We start from the raw sequence: 26441 nt of genomic DNA on the forward strand, positions 1-26441 counted from the left end.
CCTTGATTATTGTTCTAGTGCCACACTCTCTTTGCCAACCTAATCAATACCACAAAACCAACTGCCAGTTCAGCTGTGTTGAGAACATGTGCTTAGATAATGTTATAATGAGTATTATCTGACACTTATTTCTTTACATTTGGGGTCTGAAACTAGAGCTGGAAATGCAGGGCTAACTGTAAAAGGAAAGTGCATGATGAAAGGTACAAAAGTAACAGTCCATGTGACATATAGAAAATGGCTCCTCTGGTGCATAAGTTTACTGCAAGATAACACTAGCTGATCCTTAGCTGCTTTTATTGTAAACTTTGCTTATTTGTACAGGTTGCTTAAGCCATGGCCGCACAAACTGTGTTTTTTTTTCTATTTATGTATATTTTGTTATAAAAATCCACATTAGTGCTGCTTTTAGGGCATGATCACATGGAGTGTTAGCTCCGCTGCTGCGGATCCATTCTCTTCTGCCTCTCTGTATAGCTGTATTGACAATCACAGCTTCTGTCAGTGTGAAGCTATATGGAGCAGAGCGGAAGTGAGAGCAGAAGCGGAGATCGGCTCAAAAATACCTGCCTTCATGTTTTCTGGCTGGTCTTCGCTTCACTCGGCTTTACAGCTAGACACAGACGGAAGCTATGATTGCTAATACAGCTATATGGAGAGGCAGAAGGGAGCGCATCCACTTCTCTCAGCCGGCAGATAAAACACAGGATGAGAGCAGTGGAGCCTACACTCCATGTGATCATGCCCTAAAGGCAGCACTAATGTAAATTTTTATCACAAAATATACATAGACAAAAAAAAATGGGCAACATATTTTCAAGATGAGAAGCCATTTATAATACAATACTTCTTGCTGGGGCATGTATTTGCAGGTTTTTTTTGTAATAATAGTACTGAGACCCCCAACTGTGAACTACCAGTAGATTTCAGATTATTGTATTTACCACACATGCGAGTCCAGTTGCTAATGACTATGGGGGGAAATTACTAATTTAGATTTATATTTGATTGAAAACCACAAAAAAAAATGATTTCCAAAAGATCTGAACTGAAAAAGCATGAACGAAAAAAAGTGTCAGAAAAGTCCCGAAAACACTAATAAACCTTGGTAAAGTCTTGTTTTTTTGTTTTTTTTTTTTAAATGGACATTATCAATTTAGTTTGGTAATGTGCAACAGAAAATACATTCTAAGCCAAGACAAGGTTAAAATTAATGAAGATGACATTCAGAAACATTCTGTATTCTTTCTACATAAGAATAAGGATAGCATATTGTTGTACTGACTCACAGACTGCAGACTTACAAAATAAATTCTGATTTGGAATAGCCTGGGGAGATTATCTTTCATGAAATACTTTTGATTGGCAATACAATTACTGAAGTGTTTGTGTTATTTTTCATCCTTACTTACCTTTCCCAGAGCACAATATGCCATCAGCTGATTCACACTGGCTCTTGCTTTCCTCCTCTGTCATATTACATTTTCTTTCATGTTGGCACAGCTTTCCAAACCACCCAGCTTCACAAATGCATCGACCGCAAGAACAGGTGCCATGTTCTAAAAACAAATCAAAAAGGTACTTATGTACCACTCTTAAATTCTAGATTAGCAGTATGAAAAACAAAATACACAGCAGTCTGTAAATATAATATCTAGTGACACTTCATCTGACTTTCATTTGGAACAGGTTTGTCATGCATATACTGTATGAACCAAAGTTCAAATAAAACTACATATTAATATTGCTTTTGGGTCTTATTTTATACTTAAGCACAGCCTGCTGTGTATACATCCTGGCTGTACATTCTGGTAACATATACACCTAATCCCATTCCTATCTTTCAACCAACTGACTGTAAGTCACCTTTTGCTAGAAAGGTTAGGGTGATATAACCCAAAACTATCAGCAAGAGAACATATACAACCTTGCTTGATCCTTGCTTTTGAAGACTGGCTAAAGAAGGAACAAATGTATATATGCATTAATTAGTACTGCAAAATATTTTAATTTTGTTCTTACAAGAGGAGGAAGCCTTTGAGTAACTTCCAAGTGTATCTAGATGAAATATATCAGTGTTGTCTCAATTTATGCTCCAAAATTAGATGCTAGTGAGGAAATGTATTAAAAGTCAGTAATAGGAAAAATATTTTCAATGCAAAAATGTATGCCTCTACACGGACAGAATTTCCTTTGCGTGGGTTTCATATACTGTAGCTTTTTTTGCGAATCTGGAAACTGTTAGCAACTACTTCCAACAGAGGAAAAAAAGATTGCAAATTTTAAAGTTTGCGCCATTATGCAGTGTATGTAATGAAACTTCTTACTGAAAATGTTATGTTTGCATCACCTTCAAGCTTGCCCTAAAAGTGTGCAATTAGAATTTGCAATGCAAAAACAGTCCAATGAAGAATATTACATTGCAAAATGCAAACTTTTATTATTTGTGCATATTTTTCTCTTAGTGACTTATAACATTTAAAATCAGCAATAAAGGCATTTTAAATATATAAGAAGTGCGGTGCTGTTCAAAATTGGCTTCCTGTTGAGTTCCAGTGGCAAGTGACCGGTGGGGAGAGTGCACTGCTGTGAAGATATCCAGTGGGTTATGCTGACTGTTTTCTGCCTCAAAGAAACTATAAACACAACTGCAAGATCACTTATAATATACTAGCCTTTGTTTATTGACCTGAACTCCTTGATATGTATTAGTATAATAATATTAAATTGCTCTTTTTTCAAGGTTATATTGTCACTGTTACTTTCTGCAACAACAAAAAGTGCAAGGTGAAAAGTAACATGATATAATGCAAAAGGTAACAGCAAAGTCAAAATACATTTGATTTCACCAATTTTGAAAACCTGGAAATACTGTATAATTTTACAATGTTGTATATACATGCTAACAAAGAGCCCTATGCTCATACAAATGTTTTTTTTATGGATTGTTGTCTCTCAAACCTGGTCACTGATTGGTAAAGCAAGGCAGTTCTCTGACCTCCTAGTTATTTAGAAACCATTCATTTAGATATAAAATAGAATGCTGGGGGATTTTTAGGACTTCATCTTTGAGTTAGCTTTTAGTATGTTATAGAACGGCCAATTCTAAGCAACTTTTTAATTGGTCTTCATTGTTTATGTTTTATAGTTTTTTTATTATTTGCCTTCTTTTGATTCAAACAAATTGTATTGTTATTGTTACTTTTTTACTTTTCTTTCTGTTCAAGTCCTCTCCTATATATATATATGCCAGCCTCTCATTCAACTCCCTGGTTGCTACAGTAATTAGGACCATAGCAACCAGATACCTGCTGAAATTGCTGTGTTGCTGAACAAAAAGTGAAATAATTAAAAATCCACAATAATAAAAAATGAAGACCAATAGCAAATATATCATTGCAAATATTAACTCAAAGGTGAACAACCCCTTTATGTGCTGAGTGATATTAGTTACCTGCAGTGGTTTATGAACTATACTATCAGAGGAACTTTGTTAGTATATATACAGCAAATGAGAACAATGGTTTATAATGTGCAATAATAAGTACTGTGATTATTACTGTTGCATTAAACAATAAAGTTGATTACTAACTTACCTCCACAGATTTTGCCTTCTAGATCTTCACACTGTCGATCATCACACTCACAGTTTTTTCCATACACTCTGCTATCTCCCGGAGGGAAACAAGTGCATTGGCCGCATTCACATTTTCCTGCAACATTGAAGAAATGAAAACACATCACATTTGGTACTTATACTTTACACAGATTTGACCTACTACTGGAAATGCTGTTATTGTTTAAGGCACTTTTTAATACCTGTCCTTAACTGAAATACTCAGTTAGGTTAAGGTACAGTACATGGCAAGTGTCTTTATTATGACTTCTGACTTTGCAAATTCTCTTTCCATCACAAATATTAGCAAATTAAGTATCCAATGTGCAGATGTGCATACTGTATATATCAGGGGTCCCCAACCTTTCTTACTCGTGAGCCACAGTCAAATGTAAAAAAACTTGGAGAGCAACACAAGCATCATAAAAGTTCATGGAGGTGCCAAATAAGGGCTAGGATTGGCTATTAGGTAGCCTCTATACACTATCAGCTTACAGGAGGCTTTATTTGGTAGCAAATCTTGTTTTTATTCAACCAAAACTTGCCACCAAGTCAGGAATTCAAAAATAACTACCTGGTTTGGTGGCACTGAGAGCAACATCCAAGGGGTTGGGGAGCAACATGTTGCCCCCGAGTCACTGGTTGGGGATCACTGGTATATATAATGGGCATCAATGAAAAAGGACAGTCACCATATACTAAGCTTAGAACACTGTATTTTCCAAACAAAAAACTCCCTGAAAAGAAAAAGAATGCTGCCTTTCTTCACACATTTAAGCCATTTGGTTAAAAAAGGCTGCAACAATGCGCCAACTATTTATGCTTCCAGTGCATAGTACAATAACATACTGGTACTAAGTTAAAATAGAGTAGACAAAGCTTTGTCTCACTATCTTTCAGATATACTCATGTGCGCCATATCAATAAAATCTGACCTTCAGACCAGGGTCTTTGCACTGTAACTTGTAATGCCTGGATATTTTTTTAGAAAAAGATATATGAGTTTTTTCAACAGCAGCAGTATGTGTGAAAGGCTATTGATTCCAAGGTGTCAGATGACTTTGGATAACCAAAACTTCAGGATATTTCACACATGATTTAATCAAAATATAAATGTGGCTGTATTTTTGGTACTGAAGTTTAGCATTGTTCTGGTTATAAAAGGTATGGGGATGTGCACCCAGCAGTATTCATTACTATATAAATGGAAAGGTTGATGCATCTGCCCCATGGGTCAACAAGCAATATCATTCTGACCTCACAGACTGGTTGTCATTTTTGTCATCTTATTTGCTTTTGTGTTTCTTTTAGGTGGATATTTGTTTTTACATTGGGTTATCATGTTTTCCTTAAAGCTATATAAAGAAGGGACTTATATGTATACAGCCCTTTTAAAGGCAGTACTGGCACACATAGTTGTAGTTGAAAGCAATTGGTGCTGAAACAAAGAGGTAAATACTATATTACATAATGCATAAACAATGATTGTGGTTGCACTCCATGCACTTACAGTGCAATACTCCCAGATTATAGCCATTTCAGCATAACAACCAAGGTAGAAAAAAGAAGCCAAAAGCAGCCACAAATAATGCTAATAATCTGCTTTTTAAGCAAGTTAATCTTTTTAAGCCATCATTCATGAGTGTGTTTGGCTCCTTTTCTCTACTTTAATACATGAACAATACAGTTTAAACTCTGCAGAAGGTACAACAATCAATAGACAAGGAACATTTACTTATTATGATGTTACAAAACTGTTTTCAAAAGGAAGCCTCTAAACATTTTGTACAGTGCTAATGTTCAACAATGAACTTCTATAAAACCCACACACAAATCATTCAACAATCAAAGTAACAAACGCAAGAACTGTTTGTGTTCTGAAAAACTCTAGCTGTATTTTTGTGGCACATTTTATATCCTGAAGGATTCAGCCATGACATTGCTTTTTCTTACTTCAGATAAAAAGTAGATCATATTGTCAACTCCACTGCATCTCTTCTTACCAAAGGGGAATTCACTTAATGCATGAATGAATCAATAACTGTCCACATTCTTAGCGTTATTCTCAAGTAAAGCTACAAAAATATATTGGACTTTGTTATTGTCAAAATGAGTACAGATTTCTATATGCACAATTAATGAAAGAAAACCAAAATACTGAAACAGGAAAAACTATAGGTGACAGACCAAACTAAGACCCCAGGTCTTCAAGGAATATAGTCCCAAAGTATTTTCTAAAAGGGTGGTCTGCTAATGAATGGATTATAAGACCATAACCCCCCATACAATGAGCAGAAATTAAATATGCTTTTAAAACTAATCTCAGTAATAACTGGCCAATGATTTCACCTAATCTAGTGCACTAATAATTAGTAGAGGCATGACAAGAGTTTGAGGCTAGATGGGCCAAGTGCAGGTCAGAAGCCTATTCTTGTTCTGTATGTGCTGATCACAGACCATGGCTCTGAGATGAAAGAGAGAGTAGACACTCATATTATCCTGGTGCTGTTTTGTATCTTGAATTCTTTGTGGAGAAAAGATTTGTGAGGCATGGCCTGTTTGCTTCCAGATGAGCAATATACAGTAATAGAGAAGGGATTAACTAAATTACTTGTTTACGTGGTGTTTAATAATCTACAGCAACATACTTCTGCATATATACCGGTCCCAGTGTTAATGGCAGAATCAATAGCCAAAAGAATGACATGAGGGATGTAGCTCCCTTAATCAAACATAGGCCCAAAATACAGTTAAAATATAAAATAAATAAAAGCTAAATGTAAAACATAGCCAGAGGACAGGTGCAAAGTTTGCAGTAATAATGGTTCTTTTAAGATAGGTAGGACATAGTAATCATTGATCTATGATATAGGTTCATTTCACCAGCTCTAGCCCCATTCATTTGTCTTACTTTGTCAAGGTCACAGTCATTGATTCCGTTACCCATTAGTATACATAAGCTCAGTTTTCCCCCTAAAATGAAACCTTCAAAGAAGAGAACACCATCCCTACAGTCGAACATGATGGGCATTGGATGATTTTTTTAGGGTTGCCTTGAGTCTGAGCATGGCTTCCTGAAATTATGAATTTATCAAGGCATTTTAGAGAGCAGTATTGAACCCAGTTTGAAAAGGCTGGGTCTCTCTTGCAGATAATGGGCCTTCAGCAGCATAATGATTAAGCACACCTCAAAATTGCCCTAAAAAGTCACCAAAATGAGCCCAGATCTTAATTTAACATTTGTCAAGAGATCTGAAAATTACAATTGAGAGAAGCCATTGTTCAAAGCTGGAAGAACTGGAGCAGTTTACAAAAGATGAATGCCCAAAGTACCAGTAAAGAGACACAGAACTGATTTCAATGATTCTTTCCAAGTGTTGGGCTACCAAATATTAAGTCTAGGGGATCAATAATCTAGTCAAAGCTCTTTTTTATTCTTAATAGTAAACCAAGAATTTCTGTAAACCTAGCATATCATTTTATGATTGAATTGGGGGCACATTTACTTACTCACGAACGGGCCGAATGCGTCCAATTGCGTTTTTTTCGTAATGATCGTTATTTGGCGATCTTTCGGAAAATTGTCGCGACTTTTTCGTAGCCATTCCGAATGTTGCGCAAAATGTTGCGATTTTTTCGTAGCGTTACTACTTGCGCGAAAAGTCGCAACTTTTTCACAGCTTTCGTGCCGTGTACGAAAGATTTGGATTCATTCAAGCTTTAGTATGGTGATTTTTCTTGGGCCAGGTTGGAGCTGCAGGGTGCCATTGAGTCCTATGGTAGGCTTCCAAAATCATGCTAAGTCTGAAAGTTTCGCCTGCCGCTTATGAGCGCTCAATACGAAAAAGTGGCGACAAGATACGAGCGAATCGTAATGGCTACGAAAAACTCGCGCTTTTTTCACGCAAATCGTATTGGTAACGAAAAAGTCACGACAATTTCCAAAAAGTCGTAAAGGTGACGAAAAAAACGCAAAAAATACGAAAAAGTCGCAAAATGTTCGTTTTCCAATCAGAATTTTTCCAATTCGGATTCGTGGGTTAGTAAATGTGCCCCATGGACTATTTCTTATGTATAGATGCTCCATGGTAGATCTCAGTAGAAAAGTTGCATCATGTTTTAGTCTTAAACAGCATTGAGTGAATCCCTTTTCGCTTCAATGCAAAATTAGCGAAACAACAAATATATTTGCAAAATGGCAAAAAATTCACAAAATTCACAACTTTTTTTGCCCCAACCGTGCCCATTTTGACGTGACCATTTAGCCCATTTCGAGAAACTACATAAAAATTAGCAAAACGTGAGTGTCGTGCAACTTTCTTGTTGCGCGCAACTTTTTTTGCTGCGACCGTGCCCATTTTGACAGCATTGTATAGTTTTATTGTAATAAATGTTTTATTCACCACAATTTTAAGACCAATGCTGCTGGATCATACTGCAATATACAGTACATATACACAAATACATTCCATATTAAATAAAGCACAAGCTACAATTTTATTATTACAAAGAAAAAGGAAATTGTTCAAATTTGAATTATTTGATTAAAATAGAGTCTCTAAGAGATTCAAAGTTTTCAGGATAATTGGTTTCTGTATAACGAATTCCATACTTGCATCATAAGTGTATTTCTCACATATTAATAATAATAAAAGAAGGAAAGTGTTACTTACCTGATGACATAACATGCATAACATTCAATGCTGTTTTTTTTATTTTCCAGTCACCTGTTCTGTATGACTTGATAACCATAGAAACTCTGAACTTGTTCATTATACTTGATCTACACTGCTGTGATTTCTAATACCTTATTTCACAGAGAAGTTTAATCTGAAGATTCATTTTCTGGAATATGGCAACTGCAGTGCACTTTTAATAATGAAACTGTTTTATTCACTTCACTCATCTAGTTGACTATTCATGACCCCTTAGCAACTGTAGAGTAAGAAAAAAATCCATACATTGTGAAGTTCATTACATTGCAATAAGCACTGTAGTACTTGGAAAAGGGGACCAATTATATTCCATATCTGATGAAATGCTTATCAGGCTTGTGAAGGTCTGACATGCACAAGCGTGATTGTATTTGCCCTTAAGTTGCTATTCTTCTGTATGTAAGTCAACACAATTTCTTATAATTACACAGAGACTGAATACAGACCCCTAAAACTGGCAGAAGGCTGGCAGCACAGCTTGCAAATGGCTCTGGGTCTTGGAAATGTACCTAAAACATCTGCTAAAAGCTAGAAAACTAAATGGTGCATGTAAGCTCTATGGGGCAGGGACCTCCATCCTCCTGTCTCATTGATTCTTAACTTATTTCAACTGTACCTTGTATTTATTTGTATTTACTGTTATAATTTGTATTTTCTATTATTTTAATATACCCCCTGTTATATATACATACATACATGTAATTTTGCAGTGCAGAATACATCCAGGTATAATACAGAACTGTAATTAGTATTATTCTTATATTCAGTGGTGTTACTATATCATCATGGACCCCCCACCAAAGAATCTGCAGAGGTGCTTTCCCCCAGCTTGCTTCCCCCAGTCCCCACCAGCTTCTGCATCTGCACGCTTTTAGGTAGAAAAGCAGCAGGGGACACAAACAGGGCAGGCAGCCAGGTACTATAGTTTCTACATTATAGAGGAAGCAGACCCCGACACCTGAGTCTAGATTTCCCCCAGGCCCCCCACCTGCCGCTGCTGGGTCTGCTCCCTCTATAGTTACACCATTGCTTATATTTCACAACTCTAAAGCTGGCCTTACTTGATAATATGGTGAGGCAGTAAAATTTCTCTAAAGTGCCATTCTCTCTCTGTTCCACTAAGATATAAAAGATATTAGCTTTTTTAGAGTATTAAAACACCATTCTATTCTGTGTATGGTAATGCTCAGCACAGTAGAGCACCGTTGCAGGGTCAGGCCCTCCTGCAGATACAGGGTCAGGCCCCCCTACAGACCTGCAGTACTGCGGCAGGGAGCTAGTAACATACAGCAGAGCCCATTGTGTGGTATATGCTAGTTACACACTGCCTCAGCAGTAGAACTGAGCACAGCCACCAATCTCAATCCTTACTTGCAGATAAAAATTGCATATGAGGAAAAAGGATAATTGTTTTCCAGGCTGGAATGGATCTGGGCACCTTGATTTCTGGTAGAATATTGGAGGTTGCCATTCATCAGAATCTGGAGAGTTTGAGGTAGCCTGTGTCTGATATGTGCCCTAATATAGATCCTCTCTTTCTTGCTTTTGTACCTCAGTAAACATTGGATTCACTTTATGCGTCAAAGTGAACAATGTCTAAGAGGCATGATGCGTAGCAACCATACAGTGACTTTTTCTGATAAGCTCTTAGTGGAATCCATGGAAACAGTTGATGTCATGATGCCTACACTCTTGTCTATTGATTGGCTTTCACTTCAGCAATGTTCTGTGTGTATGCTGAGGATATTAACCATTTAGTAAACACAATTCTCTTTGCAAGTTTTAAAAATCTTATATTTTACAATGATTTTATTTTGCCAATAAGATACTGAAGGATCTGGGAAACAAAATGTCACAATGACAATACCTGGGCTTATACAATGGTTGTACTTAGCAGAGGGAGATAATACAGAATCATGAGGGGAAAATATTTCATTTAAAAACACCACTGGAACACTGATAATCCTGAAAAACAAATTGCTCAAATGATCTTTTGTGAACTCTTGTATGCCATACTGATATGTTCTGTTAATCCGCGTATCTGGTCTGGCAGCCTTCATTATTAATATTCTACACCATGTCCCTTTAGATAGAACCTAGGATTAGTAACCTTCATATAATCTTCCCACAAAACCTTGAACTCTCTTAAGGATCTTAAAACCTAAAAAATAGAACCAGATTTAAACAGAAAGTTTATCTTTTGGGATGTAACAATGTAACGTGTGTGTGTATTTTATATATATATATATATCCAGCATCCAAGATTTCAAATAAGGGTCCTCAGCCAATTTGGGTTTTGGCTCATTTTCCAATTTATAGTAGACTGATCAAAACTATGTCTGGTTGGTTGGTACTGCCAACTGAACTTGTACAGTTTAGCACCCATATTAGTACATTATTCTCCACAAGTGTATGTGAAATCTAAACAGAATTCATTATAAGGGCTATAATCCTGTTTTTTCTGATTTTTGCATGCCAATTCCCTCACTTGCAGTGGTATTGGTATTCTAAGCATCTGACAATTACAAATTCAGACCTCATACAAACAAGGACTCATTTTCTCAATCTCTACTGTTTATTTTTAAGTAAACGCAAGACTTCTTTTCCTTTGTGTTGACTTTGTTAACGTTTTTTATCAATAAAATCAATAATAATTTTCAATGAATATCTTGAGTTACAACTTGTGGAGAAAACACGACAAAGGCTAAAACTGAACCTGCCCAAACAGATCCCTCCATTAAAAGATGGCAAAACACACTCATGTTCCATTTAAATGTACAGTAACAGCCCTAACCAGAAGAAACAATGAGGTGAAGACATAATTGAGCAAAAACTTGCTCAAAAAAGGGCATCAACTACTGCAGATTCTGGGAGTATCATTTAAAAATTAAGGTATTATATTACCGCTTGCATGCATTATTGTCATTATTGATGGATATGTGAACTAGGAAAGATTACAAGCTGTCAGGTTTTTCAGTGGCTCCTTGTTTGATAGAATGATCTTGAATGCCAGAATAAAAATATAGCTATATAGAGGAAAATGCTATTTTGATTTCAAAGTCATTAAAAACGCATAGTAATTTATTGAGCTTTCAATCACAAAATTTAGAATAGGAAAATGACTCATATGCTTTAAATTCTGTATTTCTTTTGGTCCTTTTGGTAATTGGAAGTTTAATGGCTTTGAAAATTGCAATCAATACATTAAAATATGCTACACAAAGCAGAAGCCTAATTATGAGTCATTTCCTATTTAATAGTAGTAGTTCCTTGTCATGAGTGAATCTGTCCCATCTCAACCTTCTTTTGACGGGACTGCACCTTATTTTGACACGACCGCTACTTTTTTTATGTGTCCGCCCTTTTTCGATGAGGCTATGACCTTTTTGCTGCTCCCTCGACTTTTTGATGCGACCATGACTTTTTTTTCACTCGCCAAATTTTTTGTTGGAGTGAATTTTTGCTGCAGTTTTACTAAAAAAATTGGCAAATTGACAAATGTGGAATTTCACAGCAAATCCATGCCTTGTGAAAAAAACTGCACATCATTTGTAGTTCCAGAAACCCTTAAAGTATGGTTGAAAAATAAAGCAAAGTTTTACAAAGACGAAATGGGCATGGAGCCATGATGTTGGGGTGGGGACGCCTCTATTTAGTCAGTAACAATCCAAGAACTGCTTCTAAAACACTATTTTATATACACATAAAGCCTTCACTTTAAAGTGGTACTTGTATTTAATTAAGCCTTAAGATAAAGGTATACTGCCAATTACATTTTTAACATTTATTTTGAACCATCACAATAGAATTTTTTTTAAAAATTTAAATCTGTTTACTCATCTCTGCTGGGCGTGTTTGACATGGGCTATATGTATTGGTTCAGGGAATCCAATTACACAAAGTGTGGTTTCAAGGGAAACCACTACTGATTTGTATAGTGTATTTGAAATGATAACACATATTAAATTACATCAATTTTTTAAATAAAATATTTGGTCCACAAGAGGCTACATCTATCAATGGGAGAAGAGATAACTGGAATTCTAAAGAAAATTCCCCACCAACTAAATAAAAAAGCAGTTCACTTTTATTACTATGTTTTGAAGTACAACGCAGTTTTTTTAGAATTTCTCTTTTCCTCTTATATATCTTATACTTGCATAAAGCATATCTTATTTTTTTATTTACAGATCACTTCTATATTCTATTGTATTCTATACTTTAAAGTACAAACTAACTTCAGGTTAATATTTATAACTGCAAACATATGTAGGAAATTACATGTAAAATGAACTGCAGATATTTTGTCTAATTTTTAGAGACATTATCTAAAGAGAAATACATCTGCTTTGTGTAATTTGCTATTTTTAAAGATAAACCTAATTGCATACTAACACATTCTGTATTCCCTATTTCATGTCTCTGTATCTGGCACTCCCAAAGCAATTATCTAAGACAGGGGATCATTTTCCCAGAAAGGCTTCATCTCTTAAACAGTGAAAATGGAATGGTATCTGTGGGTGGAAAGGTCACTTTTTTCAAAACATGACAGTGGGCTACAAAGATGTGTCTATTCTGTGGATAGTAACTAAACATTTTTTAAGGGACCCTGTCGTGATTTTTATGGTGTCGTTTTTATTACTAAATCACACTTTCTACATTGCAAATAATTTATTCTACCTTTTAAACATTTTTTCTTGAACCAATAAATGTCTTTTTTTACTTGTAATATTGGTGTGTAGGCCACCATCTCAGTGCATTGTGCCTGTTCTTTAAAAAAAAAAAACAGCACTTTACAATGAAACTGCTTTCAGATAAGCTATTGATTCTCCTACTCATTGTAACTGGAGGACTCATGGCGGGACTTGGGTATTTTACTATTGATTGCTATTCACACTAGGTGGGAGCATTTTTAGCAATACAGGTGATAGTCAGCTGCTAGTTATGGGTGAATTGGTCCCATTTTGCTTCACCCAAAAAATTGTTAAGTGGCATTTGCAAAATGCATGAAAGTCAATAGGTGGCAATTTTTTTTTGGTACCAGGCAACATTTTTTTTAGCCATTGGAGTCTATGATCATTTGTTTGCGTCGAAAACCTGGCAAAAATTTTTGATAATCAATATTAGTAGATATATTGCTACCCCATTGTTCTGCTTTTTGGCTGCTGGGAGGAAAGGGAGGGGGTGACATCACTCCAACTTGCAGCGCAGCAGTAAAGAGCTAAGGGCACTTGGAAAACTAGGTACATATCTAGCCCCATGTCAAATTTCAAATTTTAAATATGAGAAAATCTGTTTGTACTTTTGAAAAACAGGTTTCAATGTAGGATTCTGCTGGAGGAGGAAAAATACCTATGACTCTGTTATAAAGTAGAATACAATATTAAACTTTTTTTTTTCATAATATCATTAATCTATAACCTTATATTATCACTTTATTTATATAGTGCAACTAGCATGCATAGTGCTGTACCATTTTACAATGTATAAATACTAAATAAATATTAAAAACGAAATAATAATGTACACGTGCAATGTTATATGTACATTTGAATAAATATGTATTATTATACAGAGATTAAGTGCCATGCGGTAAGAGACACAGTAGGAAAAAGAGGTCCCTTCCCCATAGAGCAGTGTTGAATTGGCCTGCCATGGTAGCAAGGTTTTTTTTCTCCATGGGCCCTGACCGGAGTCATGACAGAATTCAGCTCAGTTAAGACAGATGTCAATTTATTGCCACAGATAAGCAGGAGAACCTGGGAGGCTATTGTATAGGACTAGCAGATTGATTTAGTGATTGACTCTTATTAGAATGTGACAAAATATTATGACCAAATTCATAGCAGAACCTAGCAGCTATCACCAAGACCCTTCTTGGCATCTTTGAAAGATGAATTAGAATGCCTAGGGAAAATTGTCAAGTTATGTTCCTTCTAATTTCTTTTTGGGTGTGAGCAAAAGATATCTTCTCTGTGCAAAATAATGATTCTGGTGCTTGGAATAGGTACTAAAATATGTGTTTACAGACAAAATGACAACATTCTAGATGCCAGCAACAATTTTCTAGAACATTTTAGAGGGAATGATTGTGCCAAGTAAGAAGATAAAAACATAAATAGTTGGGAATAAAGAGATCTTGAATTTAATACTAAACATAAAATAACATTTTCCTACAAAAAATGGATGACCTCCCCCACCCCCAGCACTATTTTGCAAATGTTTGGAGTGATGGTTCTTTACTGGGATGCTATTAAGCATACTGTAATATAACAAACTGTTATGTAGTAGAAGAAATATTACAACATTTTTGAATAATCCAGGGATCTTTCAGATTGCAAGTGTTTATGTCTATATATTGTGGATATTTTTTTCCTTCCTATCACCCCACCCATTTTATGTTGGGTCCAGGCACAGCCTCTCCTGGTCATACTGACGAGATTATTCAGAAAGATGGAGGCAGGGGCAGGCAAAAGCAACTGGATATTTTAGGCAACCCAGCCGGCCACATCGCCTTTGCCTGCCCCCCACATGTGCATGCTCAATTGCGCCGTGGGGAGGCAGCACACTCTGTCAAGCGGCAACATGGGACAAGAGAGCTTGGTGAAGGGGTAGGCAGAAGAGGCACTTGTCTAGCGACCCACCTATCATTGCGCCACCTACCTACCCCTAATTCCAGCCCCAGATGGCGGATCTCCTTTTTGGCATTACCACTTCCTTTTGTGCCTAACTGCAAAGTCACCTCCCCAAACCTACCTGCAAAATTTTATAAAAATAAGGGATACATGCAGTTTTCCCCCATCTTTGAGAATTATACTTTTTATAACACTCACCTATGTTACCATATTTAAACAGTAATATAAAGCCTTCACAATATATTTTAAATTTCAGTGTAAAAGATATATTGCATAACTAATCCTGACATTCAAAGCAGTTCACGGTTCTACATCACTCTTTGTTCCTAAACCTATGCCAACTATTCACATAACTACTCATTATGCTGTTCTAATGATCTATTCCTCTACACCTCACTTGTTATCTCTTCACATACATGTATTCAAGACACAGGTAGAGCTGCCCCCTCTCTCTGGAATTCCATTCAACATTTTATCAGACCTTTAAACAATCTCTTAAAATAGATTTCTTTACAAAACCTTACCTCCATTTAACTTTGTGTTCCTTCTTGAAGTAATATAAGCAAATGCCACCTGCTAAGTGCCATTGTTAGTGATGAGCGAATCTGTCCTGTTTCTATTTGCCAAAAATTTGTAAAACTGCAGAAAAATTTACAAGCCGGGCAAAAAATTCCGAAATAGGGTGACAATTTTTTTTACACAGGCAACCTCTTTCTCACTCCAAATACACAAGTCAATGGGTGGTTTTTCTTTGTAGCTATTTTGTTGTGGCATATCTTTGTGGCAGTTTCACTACGAATTCACGCCTGCCAAAAAATCTTGCTCATCACTAACCATTGTCAATGCTGCATCTCTCATTCTACTGACTCTCATCGTAAACCCGCTTTTTATTAGTGTTAATAACTATACTGACTGTGCATCTCAATTATTATTTGTGCTTTTTATACAATAGCCTACTAGTGTATAAAATGCTACCCTAAGATTGTTCTAATATAGTTATCTATCCAGGTAAGAAACCAACATGGAGACCATAAAGGCAACATTTAGATAAAAGCAATAGTACATGTGCATATCCAATTTAAAAAAGGTTTAAGGTTTCTGAGTGTTTTCTCTCTCTCCCACCTTAGATGATATATCTGTCAGGTTTTATAGTACATCGATAATCATGAATGTGTTCCATTTACCTCCAGAAAGACTAATAGCATTGGGGTTGGAATATCTGACATTTAATCTATACCAATATTTAACTTACTATAATATCTAAAAGGACAATTCCCATTATCTGCCTTCTGGAAAATGTAAAATGGACCTCTTATTGCTTTATTGTCACTTGTGACATCAATTTATTAGAAACTCATATGACACGGATTTGGTTTGAAATCATGTGGAAACTTTCCTTAACATTAAATACATCTTGAACAGTTTTATACTATGAGTTCTAATCCACTGATTTAAAAATGTGAAAACTTATTTTCAGATAAACAAAAACATGATGGAATCAAGACTGTCTTCATACACTGTAAATTTACACATGGCATGTCGGGAACCTTGCCCTTTACTAAACCTAGAATCAGGCCAGACTGCTACACTGAAGATAACCTATCAGTATAGAAACAGATCAGCTTTTTCCTTTATAGGACAGGCAGATCTCAAAACCAAAGATGTAGGATTAGGTTGATATCAAAGAGGATTAACTTATTACATCTAATTATAGAAAACACTGCTAATGTAGTGATTTCTTCCGAAATGCTAATTGCCACAATCAGAGGCGGGTACAATATATCTTTATTGCAGCTCTGAAAGCTGATCAGGAAATTACCATTCTAAAAACACAGGTTAAAAGGATATAAACCCTACCCCAAAAGGAAAATATATACTATATAAAAGCACTATTTGCATTCACTTAATGTGTCTATAAATGTTTACTGGGATTCATCTATCAAAACTGGGCAAGTTTGCCCATGAACAGTAACCATTGGCAACCAATTAAATTGTTGCTCCATTGTACTACCTGCAGCTGGCTAAACAAAGCCAATCACTGATTGTTATGGGTTACTGCCCCAGGGCAAATTTCCCTGTGTTGATAGATGAGCCCCACTAAATCTTAAAACACTAAAATCCCAGAGAATCAGCCTCCATAGAAAGCAGGAAATGGGCATTAAATGGCAACACTTGGGAGTTTTTCCTACCTAAAAGAGCTTTTAATACACTTTGCACAGGTGCCTCAGCCTATTACTCCTTAAATAAAATGTTCATCACACACATTCTATAATGAAAAAACAATGAAAATAACAATGTGTACCAGAATGAGCCATAAAAAAAAGTCAAAAGAAAGCAAAACATGTTAAATGTAACCTTACGCACCCATAGGACAAATTCAAAGGGCTTGCATTTACCCCTACTCCCTCTACTGTATATGGAATCCAAAACATTTCAATAAATATAATCATATGCTCCATCAAAAAGCTCATTCCTTCCTATCTGTGCTACAAGTGTTTAAGGTACTATAGGTAACTAGGAGTGTATCATTCAAGGGATTTAAATATTTAATTATCAATTTACAAACATAGTACAAATGTAGCACAATTTTCTAGTTCTCTAGTTTAGAGAGCCTGAAATTATCTTTTTTAAAGATAATTTCATATAGCAATGTGGTTCATATACAGCTATATATGAGAGGGTATTTTTGTATATATAGGTATTGGACCCCTTATCTGGATCCAAATTATGGAAAGCCTATCTCCCTCAGACTCCATTTTAATAAAATTTGCATTTTAAAAAATGATTTCCTTTTTCTCTATAATAATAAAACAGTACCTTGTACTTGATCCCAACTAAGATATAATTAATCCTTATTGGAGCCAAAACACTAATATTGAGTTTAATTACTTTTTTTAATAAATTTAAGTAGACTTAAGGTAGGAGATCCAAATTACAGAAAGACCCCTTATCCGGAAAACCCCAGACCCCGAGCATTCTGGATGACGGGTCCCATACCTGTATAGGTAATCTTATAGCACCATCAGAAAACTATAAACAGATATTCAACAGAATAAAATGAAATAAAACCACAGCATTTCTGGGATTGTGGCTTTTTTTTGCTTTTTACTACATTCCAACATGCACTGTTCCAGTTGCTGGTTGTCAGGTATTTCCCAGGCTTTTTTGTGCAATACAATTTCTTATAATTATTCTTTCTTAATAAAAAAAAAAATATACAATCCCTGAAACAGACAGAATGTCTAATATGTGTTTTAAGGTTTTAAGAAAATAGTTCATGTACAATAAATTGATGTTGCTCAAAGCAAAATAGATTTTATATGCTATTGCTCCAAGGTTTTAATAGAAGGTTTAAAGATAAGAAGGGCTAGTTAACATCAATGAACATAATCCCAGAAGGATTTAGATTCCTGAGCACAAGGGCGTGCAAGACAGAAACCTGATTAGCTAGGTGTAATACATTCTTAAGTGGCTCAATATATACTGTATATAAATATGCAGTAAATACAAGTAGCTGATGATCAGATTTCCCAATTTCTGTAGTTCAATGCATTCATGATCTGGCACTGCATTTATAGTGATGAATTTAAGAATATAATTACTAGAAATGCAGGACATTTTAAAAAGTTTATTATAAGTATGGGATGTGTTATCCTGAATTTTCAACACGTTTGGTATTTTTGAATAAGGGCTTTTTCTGTAAAATAGAACTAGTGCATGAAGTCTGTTGGATAGCTTTTCCAAAATACAATTGTTTTTGCATTAACCTGGATTTATGCCATCTTTATTAATATCAAAAACAAGATGCAGTCTATATTTTGACAAAAAGGGAATAGGTCAGAAAATGGAAAATTTAATCAGAATTATTGTAATTTTCTTTTCCTGGACTGAAGCATGGCAGTGGGCACTAATGGTTTAACCCCCTCACAATGCGGAAGGACAGGAAGGCATAAGAGACAAAACTTCACCCCTATACTTCCTTTTCTAAAGAAGTCCTGATCTAAACCAACGGGGGGGATGTGCCCACTGTCATGCTTCAGTCCAGAAAAAGAAAATTAGAATTTTCCCTTTTCCTGTCCTTCCGCATAACAGTGGGCACTAATGGGATATACCCCAGCAGTTACAAATACACATGGGAGGGTTACTGCATAACAACTTTAATTCACACACACACACACGGAAAACAGTGCTTTCTGACCAAAAGAAGCTCTTTTAGCTGATTCAGCATCATTAAAAGCCTATGAACGTAGGCATTAAAGTCCAGGCTGCTGCATTTCACAATTCTTTTGAAGAGGCTTGGGCCCTGAGTGCCCAAGAGGTTGCCACCGCCCTAGTCAAATGAGCCTGTATATGAGAAGCTTTCATAGAGCTAACAGAATAAGCCTTAATGATGCATCTCTTGATCCATTCTGCAATAGTACGTTTAGAAACTTGGCATACTCTCTAGGACCTTTAAAAAGTATTACAAGTTTTTAATTCATTAAAATCTTCAGTCTTGTTGATGTAGGTAGAAATATATCTTACTAAGTCCAAAGTATGCCACTTAGCCTCTTCCTCATTAGCTGGTTGAGGAAAGAATGCTAGCAACACTAACTCCATGCTGCCGTGAAATGAGAAAACAACTTTAAAAAAAAAAATTCACGGCAACCTCAGAACCACTTTGTTTTGATGAATCTTAAGGTAAGACTGTTCTCTTAACAGACTCTACAGGCGGATGTAATAGCAATGAGAAATACTGTTTTGAGTGTCAGATGTTCCAAACTTGCTGACCCAATAGGTTCCAATGGTTGTTCTGTAAGAGGTTGCAAGACTAAGTTCAGATCCCATGATGGAAATACTGGTCTTATTTGAGGCTTACACTTCTTAACACCTTGAATAATTCTCATACCAAAGGATTCAGTGTCAACTTGACTTTCAACAAAGCCTAAACGTCCTTAAAGAGTTGCTAAACTCAACCCTTTCTCCAATCCTGAAGGAAGTTTACTAAAGTAACTTTTGAGAAAGATAAGAAAAGGATTGCCAGAGAATTCACACCAGTCTTTAAATGTTTGCCATATTTTATAGTAGGTCTGCTTTGTCAAACACTTTGTGGAAGCCAGCAACGTAGATATAGAGGTTTCTGAAAATCCCAGTTGTGCTCAATTTTGCCACTTAAGATCCACCCCATCAAAGGGCATGGGTAAATGGGTAATGGAATGTTCCCTAAATCAGCAGATATGGGTGACATTGAATTCTGATTGGTTTGTCCAAAGCCATGGTGGAAAGACATGCAAACCAATGCCTCCTCAGCCACCAAGGCAGGACTACAATAGCTGTGGTCTGATCTGACAGAATCTTGTTCAGAACCCTTGAAATGAGTGGAGGGAATATGTATGCTAGTTTGAACTTCCACCTCAGACTGAATGCATCCCATGCAGAATGTAAGGCCACTCACAGGTGCCGATTCCCTGGGCCAGAGGTGCGTCGGTTATGTGTGGAATGCACGCGCCATCTTGCGTTCCAACGTGCAATGACACCACATGCGTCTGACGCGGTTACGCGCGCGTCTTGGCGCACAAGTCGTTGTGAACGCGCCGCGGCGTCATGGCGCAGTGCTACGTCGCCGGACTCCTTAAATAGTCTCTGCTACAGGCCCTCAGTGCTCGGTTATCATTTCGGTGTGCCCAGCATTTACTATTACTGAGAAAAACTTTTATTTGACCCTTTGCCTGTTACCTCGCCTATGAACCTTGCTGCCTGCCTATTGACCCGGATCCGTTTGACTACTCCTTTGCCTACTCCTTGGTACTTCGTTGTTCGGCCTTCCAGCCTCTCTCCACTGCTGCGCTTCCTGTCTCACCTCAGGTTAAGCCTCCAGCCTAGTGTGAGGTGCTTGTGGGTAACATTTCTCGTCGGACCAGCTCGGCTTGACACAGAACGTTCCAACCTTTTGGTTGTTGAATATTGCCATCAGCTCTATCTGTGGGGAACCCCACAGCAGCAGATGGAATGCTTGATGATGCAATTCACATTTGCTGACTGATCATCCTGAATATTCTGATGATCTGGAATATAGGATGTTGTCAAATCTGAGAGATGTCCTTCTGCCCAAGTTAGCATTTGCTGAAACAGATTCAGGAGTTTCAGGCTTCAAGTCCTGCCTTGCTTTGAAATGTATATCACTGTTTTGACATTGTCCGACTTTACCATGGCAGCTGCTCCTTTCAGTTGATACTTGAACCCTACCAACATTTGGAAGACTGCCTGAGGTTCCCTGAAATTCTATGACCAGATCTTCGCCTCCTGTAGCCACATGTTCTTTATTGTCCACCCCTGAAGGTGGGCACCCCAGCCCTGACTGCTGGCATACTGTTGTCAGTATTTGCCACTGAGCAATTTGCTCTGACAAAGGTTGCTTGAATCTAGCCACCAATTCAGACTTTCGCGAACTTGAGACAGAAAGATTAATTATCCTGGATTTCCCTTCTATTGTTTCAGAAAACATAGCTTCCTTCATCAAGGACATCTTTGTTTTTTCAAACTTTTGAAATTCTCAAATGAAACAAATTATGTGTTATACTATAAACTTTTCTAGGACTGTGTGCATTAGAACTTCTTGAAAAGTTATTTGTTGTGTGGGAATCAATAGTGATTTCTTATGGTTTATTACCATACACGATCCTTGTTGACTTACAGCAGGGGTCCCCAATCTTTCTTACTCGTGAGCCACAGTCAAATGTAAAAAAGACTTGGAGAGCAACACAAGCATCATAACAGTTCATGGAGGAGCCAAACAAGGGCTAAGATTGGCTTTTAGGCAGCCTCTATGTACACTTACAGGAGGCTTTATTTGGTAGTAAATCTTGTTTTCATTCAACCAAAACTTGCCACCAAGTCAGGAATTCAAAAATAACTACCTGGTTGGGGGCACTGAGAGCAACATCCAAGGGGTTGGGGAGCAACAGGTTGCTCACGAGCCACTGGTTGGGGATCACTGACTTACAGGTACTGCAGAAATTACTTTCTTCTGTAGCAGCTCTGCTATGATATTTGCCAGTGCTTGACGTGCTTTGGATGATTGAGGGCATTTTGATTCTAGAAAGACATTTTTTCTTGGTTTGGACTCAAATTCCAAATGGTATCCTTGAGTTACTACATCCAATATCCATTTGTCTTTGGTAGTTTGTACCCATGCAGCCCCAAACAACTGAAGTCTTGCGTCCACAGGGTACTGATGGGCAGTCACACCATCAAAAAGACTTTGTCTTCTCTTGTTTAGAGCCTTTTCTTTGCTGATTTTGAAATTTGTTCCTCGATAGGGTTTTCTATTATAACCTTTGACAGGCCTATAACTTTTAACTTCCTTAAATGACAGTTTATCATTTCTTCTGGCTTGACATTATTCTCTCTTTTCCTAACGAAGGAAAAAACTTTTCCCAGCAGAAGTTTTTAAGATTATAGTATCAAGCTTTGATACTCTTCAAAAGGAAGGGAGCAAAGAGTACATTTTGACGGAGTGTCAGCCTGCCAGTTTCTTAACCAGAGCATTCATCTTGCTGCTACCACAAAGGACATATTCCTGGCTTACAGCTTTAGTATATCCAGAGATGCTTCTGTAATAAATTCCACCACCATCATCCACAAAATGCAACAAATTTGACTGGTCTGAAACATCTTGCACTGATTTCTTTTTGTCTTCAAGCCATAGTTTTGTGGCCGTCGCCACACAAGTGATCTTTACGGCAGTGAACCCTGCCACCGAATAAACTTTTCTCAATACAGAATCCTGTCTCCTCTCAACTGGATCCTTCAGGGAGACCCCTTCATCCACAGGTAGAGTGGTTTTACAAGCTAAGCAGCCTCCTATTGCCCATAATGGTGACTTATTGTGCTTCCGTAACTAACTATGCCTCCAACAAACTCCCCAGCTACAAGGGATTTCTGCTAACCTATTACCTGTTAGCAGCTTCAGTGGGCCAGAGAGGCCAGGTCCCCATCAGAAGAAACAGGGGGATTCCATTTTTCAGCAACGGCCAGGAAGAAAAAGAGGAAGTGTACGGATGGGGTGTTGTATTTTATGCCTTCCAAAGTCCAGATTGTGGTGAGGCCACAAAGGCCCGAGCCTAGGGTGGCATGCCTCCCCGCTGCAACAAAATTTAAAAATTTAGCTCCCATATGGAGCAATGGGGACCTCTCCCCACTGCTCCGTATAGGCCTGGGGCGCATTGTGTTGCATGTTCGCTCATGCGCGCGGGGGGGGTAGCGACGAATGGGGGTGGCCTTGGGGTACCCGGATAACAAATCCGGTGCTGTGCCTTTGTGTTGTTCCACATTGCGAGGGGGTTTACTCATTAGTTCCCCCTGCCATGCAGAAGAACAGGAAATAACAGATGTCATACTATTTAACAGTATGCAAGGCCAATGAGCCCAAGATAAAAAATTCAGTGTACTGAAATAAAATATAGTCTAGTTTACCATATATTATTTTCTTTAGAGTGGCTATTTATTACATAATTCCAACTTAACAACTTCAAGTGCAGAATTTTGTGGAAGAAAGGGAGGAAAGAGTTGCTGCTTGTAAATGGGAGCAATTTGTACCTGTTGGTTCAGGGGCAGCATGCTTTAACTAACAAAGCTTACAATTTTTGAGAGGGTCAGATTGTAAATAATAGCAATACAACAGATACAACCATTCACACATTCAGTTATGAGCTGCATCCCTCTAGTGAGATCACCCTTATTAGGCTTGTTATTATCTACTGTCATCTCTTTCATTGGCAATTCATTAATCACTTTTTCATTGGTGTGCAAAAACTTAGGCCATGTGGGATTTGTTTTATATAGTGTCATTCGATTTGCACAGTGTGGGATTTCATCTATGTTGCATCATTACGTTTACATTTGATCTTTCTATATTCACATTACATGCATCTTTTGTGCACTGGTCACTATTATGAGCACACTGTGCTGCGGATAATCCCAGGTGTGATCTCCCATTTTCCATACAATATGGTTGCACCAAAATAAATTAAAATTACATTCGGCCACTAGATGAAGTATATCCCTAACTTTCTACATCATTGTGTTCCTTTAATATTAGCATACTTGATATATAAACTGATACTCATTTTTTACAGCACTGTACCTAGATTTCTGTAAGAAATATAACTAATATTCAGTATGTGGAAAGAATTAATGTAGGTCACTTTTTCCTAGGTTGAAAGAAAACCCTAGTCTATTAAATGATATTAATAGAATAATAGGAAAGTGTCAGTTTCATTACTAAAGAAGGACTGAACATTTTTTTTTAATACAGACCTTACCAACCCAAAGCCAAGCTTTACCTATAGGCTTGCCCCTTAAATTAGCAGCATGAAAAGATCCAGTTCAGTCAGTCATAATGGGCTGGGGGCAGTAAGATCCTTCTATATGCTGAGGTATTGTTTACGTTTGTACTTGTAGAAGTGTTGTGCCACCCCAGGTGAGCACCTGCTGAGTTAAGCCGTCTTAGGAATGGTTAGGGGTTCCTTTTTACTAGTGATATTGACACACTTCAGTTCCGTCATTTGTTTCATGGCATTAGTTGTGGCATAACTGGTTTTAGGTCTCAGTTTTGGGGAATCAAAATATGCAAAAGAAAGACACGTTCCTGTAGTGTGTTTACATGTTAATGAATAAAGTACATGGAATTGTTTGGCTTCAAGGTTACCTTTTTTTCCCTAGCAACTTTGTATTGATACAGAACTGAAACAAATGATATCTAGCATACATATCACACTCTAAAAAGCTGCTATATTTTATATCATGGTACAAAGTGCATTCAGGTAATGTGATGAAACTTTCAATTTAGCAGCTTTCCACCAATTTATCTTCAGGAAGATCAGTTTTAATAATGTTATTTTCTGAAAGCTACTAGATAATGAACAGGTTTTTTCATATTGCGATTGCTGATAATGAGTCTCATTAAGAGACAAGTTAGATTCAGCTTCTCTTTTCACATATAATGCAGAACTATACAGTAGATCTGTGTTGGGGTCTAATGGAATCCATTTATCTTGTATTAAATAATACAATTATTTACAATTATAATGAAATAAGACAAGGTGCCAGTCTGCCCCAAAATATTAAGAACTGACATACATTAATTTTGAATAGGTTTATCTGAGCACATTGTCAAATATTACCAAATCAAAACTTAATAAATCGGTTAGTAAATGAATATGTACTGGTTAAAATTACCAGACTCATATAATTGGCCAAGCCAGAATGATAACATAGCCTAGCAGTGGGGCTGCTCTATTTAAAGAGGTACCCAAGTCTTTAATATCACTGTGTGGGTACTTCCTTAAGGGACCTCTGCCTGTGACCTTGACATTTGTTCAGCCTCCTAACATGACTGCCCAGAGGTCAGCTCTCAAAATATGGTTTTAGTACCTGATAGTCCCCTGTGAGTACTTACTCACTAGGGCAATACTGGGGACTATCAAGTCCTGGAACCATATTTTCTCGTGCATAAGAGATGATGAAGTGTGCTCTTCAGCCTTTAATCTGTAAACAAAATCATTGAGGATTACACAAATGCATATTGATTATTCTGCTATTAGCATTCAACTAAATTCCCAATTGATGGGCTATAAATAAACTTTTAATTTACTGAACCATGAAATGTTTTTTTTTTCAGCAAGTAAGAAAACACATTATACACAGAAATCCATTACATACCTCGTCCTGAGCAGGGCTGACTTGCACTGCCTTGGCATTTTTTCTTACTTTCGTCTATTGACAAGCCGCAGGAACGTGGGTGTTCACACTTCCTTCCAGTCCAGCCATCTTTACAGTCACATCTGCCACAGTTACACTGACCATGACCTGCATTAATAACATTTCAATAAAAATAACATTTTATAAACAACAAAAAATTATTTTCTTTTTGTACTAGAAATATATTAGCAACTGTAGACAAACACCATCAGCATATTTTTTTTTTTTTTTAAAGGTGTATTTTATTAATTATCATACAACAACATAAAGTAACACATCTTACAATACAATAGGATAAAGTGCTATCCTTTTTTTCAAGGTCAAATTATATAATTACAATAGACTCTCTGAGGTTTATTATAGACGTTAAAGAAATGGGTATAACATTACATAGTATGAATCTGGCAGCAACTCCAGCATATTGGGTCCGTCAACCAGCTGAGCTAGGTATTCAGGTTGTAGCAAAAGAGGTGTAAAATCTGTGGGTGTGGAATACCTCAGTTTCCCTCTAAGTCACACCAGGGACCCCAAACTCTATCAAATTTATGTAAGTTTATACAGGGGAGCAACAGTGTTCACTAAGTTCTTCCAGGCTGTAATGGTGGGCGGGGTAGGGCCCAACAGCATATTTAAATGCCCTCTGGGTAACAAGGGCCATCAAGTCCAAAACATGTTTTTATGAAGAATAAACCCTTACCCTGGTTTCTTGTATCAGCTGTGGCACAGAGCATCAGG

General features: G+C 37.0%; 1 protein-coding gene across 1 annotated transcript in view; it reads right to left on the reverse strand.

Moving 5' to 3' along the window:
* Nucleotides 1–26441, reverse strand: part of itgbl1 (integrin subunit beta like 1) — a 94187-nt gene that overhangs the window by 15492 nt on the left and 52254 nt on the right. Inside the window, exons 7-9 of the mRNA XM_002937085.4 lie at nucleotides 25668–25814; nucleotides 3597–3713; nucleotides 1413–1559 (exon numbers count right to left, since the gene is read on the reverse strand). Coding sequence (XP_002937131.2) covers nucleotides 1413–1559; nucleotides 3597–3713; nucleotides 25668–25814 — 411 coding nt within the window. The remainder of the gene's footprint in view (nucleotides 1–1412; nucleotides 1560–3596; nucleotides 3714–25667; nucleotides 25815–26441) is intronic.

The sequence above is a fragment of the Xenopus tropicalis genome, chromosome 2 (genome assembly GCF_000004195.4).
Source record: "Xenopus tropicalis strain Nigerian chromosome 2, UCB_Xtro_10.0, whole genome shotgun sequence".
In the NCBI taxonomy this organism is placed as follows: domain Eukaryota; kingdom Metazoa; phylum Chordata; class Amphibia; order Anura; family Pipidae; genus Xenopus; species Xenopus tropicalis.